General features: G+C 42.6%; 1 protein-coding gene across 2 annotated transcripts; it reads left to right on the top strand.

The window, feature by feature from the left end:
- Nucleotides 1-4362: 4362 nt before the first annotated feature.
- On the top strand, nt 4363-7665 carry mymk (myomaker, myoblast fusion factor). 2 transcript variants are annotated; one of them, XM_046035896.1, is made up of 6 exons: nt 4363-4497; nt 4917-5031; nt 6239-6387; nt 6823-6939; nt 7051-7191; nt 7452-7665. In XM_046035896.1, the coding sequence occupies exons 1-6, from the start codon at nt 4363-4365 to the stop codon at nt 7620-7622; spliced, it is 828 nt and encodes a 275-aa protein (XP_045891852.1). In that variant the 3' UTR covers nt 7623-7665. The 2 variants fall into 2 exon arrangements, with proteins under 2 accessions (XP_045891852.1, XP_045891851.1); XM_046035895.1 differs by having other exon boundaries at nt 7422-7665.
- The last annotated feature ends 2134 nt before the right edge of the window (nt 7666-9799 follow it).

The following is a 9799-nucleotide window of genomic DNA, read 5'->3' as shown; positions in this document are numbered from 1 at the left end:
TTCCAGCCTAATACTGGCAGTATGGCTTTAACTGGTGTAACTACAGTCTTCATGTGGTTTTTGTATAGTGAAGAAATTGTGATGTGAATTCTTAAGTTCTTCACCTTAGCGACACATTTAATAACTGATTACTGATCTTCAATATGCTGTTGTGGAAAGCTGTTTTTGGCCTGAGAGTTCATGAAACTGTCTTTCAAACGATGACATCCAGAGAAAAACAAGGCTAAGCTTTTAATTAAAGTTTGATGGAAGCGAAGAACGGCCAAATGTCGTTGTAAGGGAAACTGCAGGGAGAATATAATTTCCTGCTTATTAAGTTGTATAATTATAAACGCAAATATGGGGTTTTATTGAAATTTTAATCAAAACAAAGAATGAATATAAAAGATCTGACAATCTAAAGCAACAACACAATATATCATAGTCAAGATGACCGTTTACAGATGAGGTAAAATAGCACCAGAACTGAGGTGAAGTGCTTTGCTCACACTGGTTCTCATTTGTCCTGAGTGACTGGCTGGCTGAAACATAAGCACTGCCCTCCAATTATTTGTGAAAGAAGGCCCGGGAGTCAGAGGTCACAGCTATTTATTACTGAATCAAAAGGAAGCCCTGTGTTTTTTCAGATGCGTCCAGGAAGTCTGTTCTACATTCCCACACTAACCCGCTGTATTTAGACTGAGGGGTCCTGAGGTGAAAGTCACCACGGGCCACAAACTCTCCTGGACAAGAAGAGCTTAGGGGCCACACATTTCACTGCCACACGAATTCAGATTAACAGCACATTTGATGAGTCTAAAAGCTGCACCAGACAAGCTTTTCTAGCAGGATTATCCAAGTTCTCTCAGTGGTCACTATTGACTGAGATGCTGCAGATTTAGTTTTTACCCAAGATCGTAATAATTTATTATGAATCATCACAAACTCACTGCCATTTTCCAAAAGACATTTCCGTTTTTTCTTCCAGTGAACTGAAGATTTTTTATTAAAACAGGTGTTATTTCCAAAATCTTTTCACTTGTATCAAGAAATTGTCACTGGGTATAAAAAATAAAATATAAATATTATAAAGGGGCAAAAAAATTATTATTCACACAAGCAGTTCCATCTTCTATGTTCTGCCGTATTAAGCTATATAATCTCATGTATCAGTAACAGTGTTTATGTCGGTCAGTAAGTAACAAGAAATTGCAGTGCAGAAATGCCACACTAGGGTTGAGGTAATATAGTGTCACCATTACATAGTTTATCCACCAGAGAGCACTGACAAGTGGATTTTTACACTTTAAAATATCCCGCTTAGGCTGTATAAACAGACACTTGACAAAGTATGAACTGACCCATGCATCGGCTGCCCGTGTCTGTGTCTGCTGTGGAGTATGTCTGTAACCTCCTCCCTTTATCCCACTTTCACACATTCCAAAGTGCACCCAGGCTTTGACCTCTTTGACCTCTTTGACCTCTTTGACCTCTTTGACCAGGTCTTGGAGGGTGAGTAGGGGCTTGGGGTGAGGTCATCTAAGGTCATCTGACTCATGCTGCCAATGACAGTCGTACTAATGAAGACTTGCACTACTGCATCAGTTTACCTCACTGTAACAAATCCCTTTTCACCCACAGGTGAGCAGGACACATGCACATTCTCCTGACAGAAAGTGACACTGGGAGTGACCTTTTTTCTTTATGCTGAGCTAAGTGCTTTTGTATGTGCATTTTACAAAGTACTATATAAACGATAACTATATAAACAATATATTCTTATGCTATATAAACACATAGACTGGTCAGTTTATATAGGTTGCAGACACATTTCAAACACAACAGGAGGGATTTACAGAGAAGTTCCCAGCAGAGGGCGTGGTTAGGCCACAGCAGTGTTTCCAAAACCATCAGGCCTGAGAGTTTGTTTCCAGCCTCGGCCCCGGCAGCTCGGGTTACTGAAACACTCTAAGAATCTGAGGCGTGGGGTGAAACCCCTCAGCAATACTGCACCCTTTGTGTCGTTGCTTCGAGCCCAAGAGCAGGTGTAACAGCTGAGAGGAGAGCAGAGGGCGGCAACTGCTGCCTCGCCACCATCATTTCAGCCCTACAGAAATCCCTTCTGGGAACAACAGTGCAGCGCACAGTCAAACATGGCTTCACTGAGAGGAGGCAAACAGAAATTATCCTTATATGGCACATGATGACATTTTTTATAAAAACCTGTGATTTTCAAGAAGTTGTTGCTGTTTTTTTACACATTCAACTCACATGAAAATGAAGATTTAAGGGTTCAGTTGTCTCAAACTACACAGACAACACATGAGTTCTAGTGGTATATGAGAGGTCTTCACGCGTCCACTAGCGTCAAGCAGGGTCCAGATTATGTTCTGTCTACTCGGGTCAGTTGGGATCCTGTTGGGTCTCGGGTTAGTATGTCAACATGTTTGATACCAGAATAAGCAATCTCTATCCAGTCAAGTTGTGTCATCATCATCACAGGAGAAATATGTGTTTCTTTGAAGCAGACTGCGAAATGCAGGGAAAATGAAAATAATCAGTAACTGGCGGATTGTCATGCGCTTGACAATGTCACTGTTCCACATTTTGGTGAAGATATTTGAGTAAGCCTTTAGGCCCATAACAACATATATGTTATTATGAATAAATGGAAATAGTCTTTATTAGGTCAGTACCCAATATGATCAAGGATCAGTTTTCCAAATGCCAATGCAGCAGCATGAGTGAGTAAAAAAAAACTGAATTGTAATTTTTTTTTAGTATCTGAATCATGATGAGATAATGGCAGTGGCATCTCATATGTTTTACTGCTCTCTAATAGCCAGAGCAGCAGATCATGGCATTTTCCACACCAGAAGAATTTACCACCCTACCCAGTGCTGGGCGAATGTCTTTACTGTAATGGGAGTAAGTCAGTAGGGTGGGCTCAACGCCACCTCACATGGCCACAACAAACAGAAACCCACAACAGCTGTTTTAATGTCCTCTACAAGATTCCATCTGTTGACTTGGAGTTGGACGCGGTTACGGACGTTGTTAAACTCTAAATTGTGAAAGAAATGTTTCAGTCTCAGTGTTTCTTTTAACATAATTCAGAACCATATGGTTATAAGATTATTTCACAAGAGGAGCAGCTTGACGCTAAATCTACTCAAAACAGGAAGTAAAAAAAAACAAAACAATTACAAACTGTCTCCAAACAGCAGTGAGCAAAAACGCCGATTGTAGAAAGCTGGACTCACCAGCTGGATGGTTTTTACTCTCCTCTTCAGTTGCATGTAAAGCATCAGAGACTGACCGCAAAGCATTTCTGAAGAACTGAATTTAAGCTTTAACTCTTATTTATAACATACGTACTTCTTCGTGTTATACATTTTTAAATCATGAAGATTTCATACCTTTCTTCAAGACCCTAGCAAAGACATTTTTATGTGCCTGACATCTTCATGTAAAGTCTATGAGACGCGAGTGTGCATTCGGTGAAGAGACATTAATGCACATGTGCAGTGGGCAACGCAACGAGGAAGTGGGACAGCTTCTTTGGAGCGTGAGCTGGGAGAGCGTCATTCACTGGATTGAATGGGCACCATCTTGGAACAGAGTATCAATTTTTCATAATCCATCCATCCATAAAGGAAATATTACTTCCTGTACTAACGCTGAACATTGGCCTTGTATATTAACCGTGTACTGCAGAATGATGTAGTAGGAACATTTTAAGCATAGTCATAACATGGAGACTGGGCTGGTATTCATTGCCTTGCTGGAGGCTGGATGTTGCCATAACATCGTCTCAAACTCTGCTCATTCCAGTTGAAAATTCGCGTTGACCCCCAAAGTCAGTGGAAACCTTTCTGTCTGTTGCCACAAACAGGTTGAACAATCACAGAGAATTATTTTACAGACAGTGTTTAACCCTGATGTGAAACAGTCCATAGATATGCTACAATATGGCTTGCTAGCCCTTGCCCTGCCCACCGCCCCTCCCATGTCTCACTGGTATGCAAACAGCTGGCCAAGCATGACACTGCACATACAGGCCTCTGCTGACCCACCAGCCTGGGGGACATTTAAACTTTAAAGGGCCAAACTGGACAGCTGGGTGTGTTCATGTTGCGTGGGAGTGTATGTGTGCTCTATATGCAATTCTCTGGCTCATCCACTCACGACTAGACGCACTAGTCACACACAATAAGGACTAAGGGACCTGAAGACATCCGCTTTCCTAGTAGATATCACCTTTTTCTTAATTAAAACAGTTTCAGCACTTTAACACACCACTGAGCGTACGCTTCGTTCAAGATCACTTTAAAGACGAGCCTTCACAGTTTCTATCAGAGTTGTGTTTGCTGTCCCTCCGCCATGGGTGCATTTATTGCCAAGATGTTGCTTCCTACAGTCAGCAGCCTGGTGTTCCTGCCTACAGCCAGCGTGGCCGCCAAGAGGGGCTTCCACATGGAGGCCATGGTCTACTTCTTCACCATGTTCTTCACGGCGGTGAGAATGCGCTTCTTGGTTCTGTTTTGGTGTTTGCTTGCACGTCACTGATTGTGGCGTTTGAGTGAAATCTTTGTGACTGAACATTCACTTAGCTGACAGCTCTGATCTGTCTGTCTCTGATCGGAAGAATTCATTCATTTTTATGTTTGCTATTTATTGTTTAACTCACCAGCTTTGTTTTTGATTAATATACGTGTCATGAAAGTTGTAAAGAATTCTCGGTAGAATTTAGACAAATCCAAATCCTACCTAATCGCTTATTGAATCTATTTGGGCTTACATTTTAAATAACTTTAATGATTTGCTAGACTCATAGCTGAACAAATTCAGGTATTTTATTAATGATCACTTGATTTTCTATAGTTACAACCTATTGCGCTGTTGAAATCACACCTGCTGTGACTGTCTTCCTGTAGATCTACCATGCATGTGATGGACCAGGCCTCTCCATCCTGTGTTTCATGAGGTACGACGTTCTGGAGTACTTCAGTGTTTACGGCACAGCTCTCTCCATGTGGGTCACACTTATAGGTAAGTCGTGGTTTACAGACCGCCACACTCTACATCCAGCAGCAGAATGTGTTGTGGTTTGAATAGTTAAGACGTTGCAGCGGGTACTAGAACATTTAATTGTTTGTACATGTCTCTTCTGTAATCAGTGTCCATAACCATGACATGGCCTTGAGAAACACACTAAGATCCGAGCTTGTGTAACAGAGTTAAAAATGCACTTTAATTCTTACACCTGCTCACTAGAAAAGCCGGAACTTGTTGCTTGGGTCATTTTTGTGAATTCAAGCTAGCAAGCACTTACTAAAAAACACTTCATTATTTCATGAATGAAAATAGTATTCAACGACTACACATCCCAAGCACAAGGTTAAAAAAAAACAGCCTTTGTGTCTTTGAGTTCAGCTCATGTGCTCAGACATGATTGCTGTTACTCTCTCATATGAACACACACACACACACACACACACACACACACAGTAATAGAGTTGCCCCTCTCCCCTCTTCTCTTATAAGCCCCTGAGGTTTTGCAAGATGGGCTTTAAATCACGTGCTGTGAAGGGCCAAATGCCTCGACAGCTGACTTCAGTGATTGGTTCGCTCTCTTTGTCGAAAGGTCTACCAATTGTAAAATGGCTGGCAAAATATCAAACCCAACCTCAACTTAAAATTTTCACCCAGCAAGAACAGAGGAGAATTTCATTTTTGCATTGAGAAGATTTTCATGCAATCCATCAGCTGTGCCCGGGCCTTCATATTCCTGTGCTGTTCTGATGTGGGGCATTGCATTGGATTGATTTGCAAGTCCAAATATTGCCTGGCAGGTCAACCTCCAGGATATTTGGCTATCATCAATCCATTATTATTGTTATGGAATAATCTTTCAATAAATTCACATATATATATATACAAAATATATACAATATGTGTCAAATTCATCATGGAAGACAACAGAATGCAAACTGTGAAAACTTCAGATAGGCCTATCTTCATATTTAAAATTACTTTTAATATGCAGCCTTTCTGTGCCATTAGTACATATCTCACATCAGTGCTGCTCACACTGGTTTTATGGTATTTCTAAGGGCTTTGGCCTCCCTTCATAAGTAAGGACTACTTTGGTCCTTGAGCCTGACAAGGGAATGCAAAAGACAGGATTCTGATATGATCCTGGTGAAACATTTAAAAAAAACCTGTCTCACATGCAGAACGTGTCTCCCTCTCCCAGCCCTGGGTGACTTTGATGAACCCCAGCGCTCCAGCATGACCATGTTTGGAGTGTTGACCACCGCTGTGAGGGTCTACCAGGACCGCTTGGGTTATGGGATCTACTCTGGACCAATCGGATCAGCTGTCTTCATTATTACTGTCAAATGGGTGAGTGGTCTTGTCTACTGTATAGTCAGGTTTGAGTTGAAGATAGCATAGTGCATGTGGTAAAAAGAGTATAAGGACGTTTCTATGTCATCTGATCTGCTCCATCTCCTCCTTATTCTCTTCCGTCTGATATCATTCTTCTTTACTGTCGTTTCCATGATCTCCACCCACGACCCGCAAGTTTTTACTTTTGTCCTCTCCTTTGTTGACATCTTGTTCTTCTTCTCCTTTCCACTTATTCTCTCCAGCCCTTCCTGCTACTTATTTTAAATTTTCTCATTTGTTCTGCTTCTCTTTTCAACTCTTGTCGTCCTCCACCCTCCTCTCCACCATTCTCGTCCTTCCTTTGCCCCGTCTCTTTTCTCTTGCCATCAAATCAACCAATCAATCTCTTGAATTTCGTATGTCTCATCTGCGGATCTGTGGATGTTTCAGCTGCAGAAGATGAAACAGTTGCGGGCGGTGTATCCAGAGAAGAAAGTGTACACGCAGCAGGTCGGTCCAGGCTGCTGCTTCGGTGCTCTCGCTCTGATGCTGCGTTTCTACTTTGAGGTGATTATTGTCAAAATAAAAATAATCCTAACATCATGACTGAGCAGTGTTTCTTGCCCTAAGGCTATATTCTCACTTATTTACATTAATCCTGTATTCTCTTCACTGTAGGAGTGGGACTACGCCTATGTCCACAGTTTCTACCATCTGTCTCTGGCTGTGTCCTTCATCCTGCTGCTGCCAAAGAAGAACCGCTACGCAGGGACGGGACAAAATGCTGCTAAGCTCAGCTGCTTCACTCTCTGCTGCTGCGTATGTTACATTTATTAAATCTAAAATAAGAAAGAAGAGCTCAAGGCAGCTGGACAGGTCATATATGAAGGCAGGATAGACTTAGATTAGTAGGTTGCACTTGGACTAGACAGAAAGTGAAAGGTTAAACTATTAAGTGGGTAAACTGGCCATGTAATATTGAGCATCATTCACTGTCAGTCAGGCTCAAATGTCGCTCTAATCTTGCTTCTTTAATGTTCCCTCTCCAGTCCATGTCTCCTAGTACTTCTAAAGAGAAGACAGACAAGCCCAAGAAGAAGTCGTCTCGGACCGTGTGGACAGTCCCCACTGAGAAGCTGTGGACACGCGGCTGCAGCACCCCCACCCTGCCTCTTTACAACCCTCCACCCTCCACACCTGTCAAAGGGACCAGCATCAGCAAGCTGAAAGAGATGAATGGGTGGAAGTGAACCCAAAAACTAAACAGTCCGTCAGTTTAACGTAGGAGGACTTCATCCTGAAGTCATAGATGAAGGCATAGATAGTGGTCGGCTTCGAGCGGTAAATGGGAAAATCACCAAATAAGTGTCAGACAAATGCTGATCAACTTGTATGTGGCTGGTAAGTTAATCTTCTTCAGCAGGAAACCAAGCATGTGGATGTTCTTTTCTACTCCAAAAAAAAATGAAAAAAGATTTTTGGCTGGTAGAATATTTAAGGTCAGCAGCGACTTTAGGAATCCACCAGCCACCGTAACCAGAAGTACCCTAACGTGGTTATAAACTGTAAGGGCAAACAAAAAGAAAACAAAAGGCGAATAAGGCCAGCGGTGCCCTCAAAGACCCAATAAGAATACAGCTGTCTGAAGCACTTGTCCAAAGCTGAGGACAGGCAGCGCGCTACGAAAGAACACACACAGCATGAACAGGGAGACGATGGCTGAGACAAGCCAGTAAAACTGACTGGAAAATTTATGCGAAGAACAAACAGGCGGATGGTTTATCTCTCCAAAATATATAAATTGTCTTTAGAAATGTTCCTCAGGGGAGACCCTTCGTCTGCTCGCATGTCTGTCCGTCCCCCCTCCTCTTTCTCTTTCCCGTCTCTCTCAGGGAAAAGGAACCACGCGGCTGAATTCGTTCATGAGAATTACAAGACTGTAAAGCACATTTTACTGTTTTTATACGTCCTTGAGGTGCCAAATGTGTCGTGTGGAGCATCAGACGTTGGAGCGAGGGGAAGCGGCGGCCCAAAATTCCGTCTATAACCCGACAGAAGCATCTTAATGTGTTTCTGGATCAGCAGGTGGACTCCTCTGTCTGTTACCTCTGGTTCACTGACTGATCAGCTTTGGCTATGACTTGTGTCTCTAATGTGCATTGTTCCGCTGTCTAATGTTTCTGTTGAAAACCTTTATTAATATATTGTTATTTATTGCAGTACGGAAAAATATATATTCAGTATAGTGTGTGTTTCTTTTTGATAATTTTGTAATGTTTTGACAATAAAATTACCCTGTTTAAAACTGATCTTTAAGGAGAAGATGGAATTTTAACAGCCTCAACCATCCAAAACATTATCATAATGCAGTGATATGTACTTTACAGAAGCCGGCCAATGACAAAAACCCTGACTGGCACATACTTTAAGGCCCACTCCGGTCCACCAATACAAATCCATTTCCAAACCCACATAACCCCATCCACTTTCACTTCAGGAGGACATGGAGTTGTGCGTCCGTGCACGTCACCTGCCCCGAACACTACCCAAAGACTACAAACGCGTTCTGCGTTCCCCCATCTTAGACAAAACAGTCTCCTGCCAAAACGTGAATGAACCTCCCCTCCAACAGGGAATGTTTTGAGCTAGGGCCAAACCGCCAGTTCCTGTGCCCAGAGAAAGGTGTTTTTGTCTGGCCTCAGAAACCTGGCTGGCTGGGCCACCGGCACCACCCCGCTGGCTGCGCCTCCCGGCCCTGACCGGACGGTAACACAAGCCTTTTATTGCACAAGTGTGAAACACTTTTCAGCTCCTTTACGACCACTGTCTATCCCGCACCACTCTGCTGAGGGGCTGAAGCCCACACACATTTAAGACTGTATTACTGTATTTGTGAAGACTTTGTACTGTCTGTAATCCCTGACCTTAACAGCACACTTGAATTTAGGATCCTAGTCTTGACCCTAAATTCAAGCCCTAACCTTAAAAGAGCTGTTGTGAGGGCCAGCAAAATGTTCTGTTTGGAGAATTTTTAGGATCAACTGACACTTAGGTAGACATGTGGTCCTCACAAGAACAGAACAGGCGGCCACACTGCTCAGCAGACATCGACAGTGTCAACACAAAAAGTGTTGACTGACATGAGTGGTCGTCTCCTCCGTGGTCGTCTACAACTACATTCCACGGTGGCGTGGAATTTCAGTAGGTATTGAAATATAATAAAGAAATACATTTGAAAATGGAAAACAAACTTATACAAAAATCTTACTGCTACAGCAGAGAAGAGCACTTTCTCCGATATTCCACATGTGGCGGCCTTTTCAGAGAAGGTTAAGAAAAAATATGGTGTATCAGTTTTCATTAGTTAATTAAGCACCGTGAATGCACCGCGTGACGTGACTGCGACAGACTCTGGTATGTTTGTGCT

This window comes from Micropterus dolomieu, linkage group LG21 (assembly GCF_021292245.1).
Source record: "Micropterus dolomieu isolate WLL.071019.BEF.003 ecotype Adirondacks linkage group LG21, ASM2129224v1, whole genome shotgun sequence".
Lineage (NCBI taxonomy): Eukaryota > Metazoa > Chordata > Actinopteri > Centrarchiformes > Centrarchidae > Micropterus > Micropterus dolomieu.
Note: the sequence above shows the minus strand (reverse complement) of the source record. Positions and strands in the feature narration are given on the sequence as shown.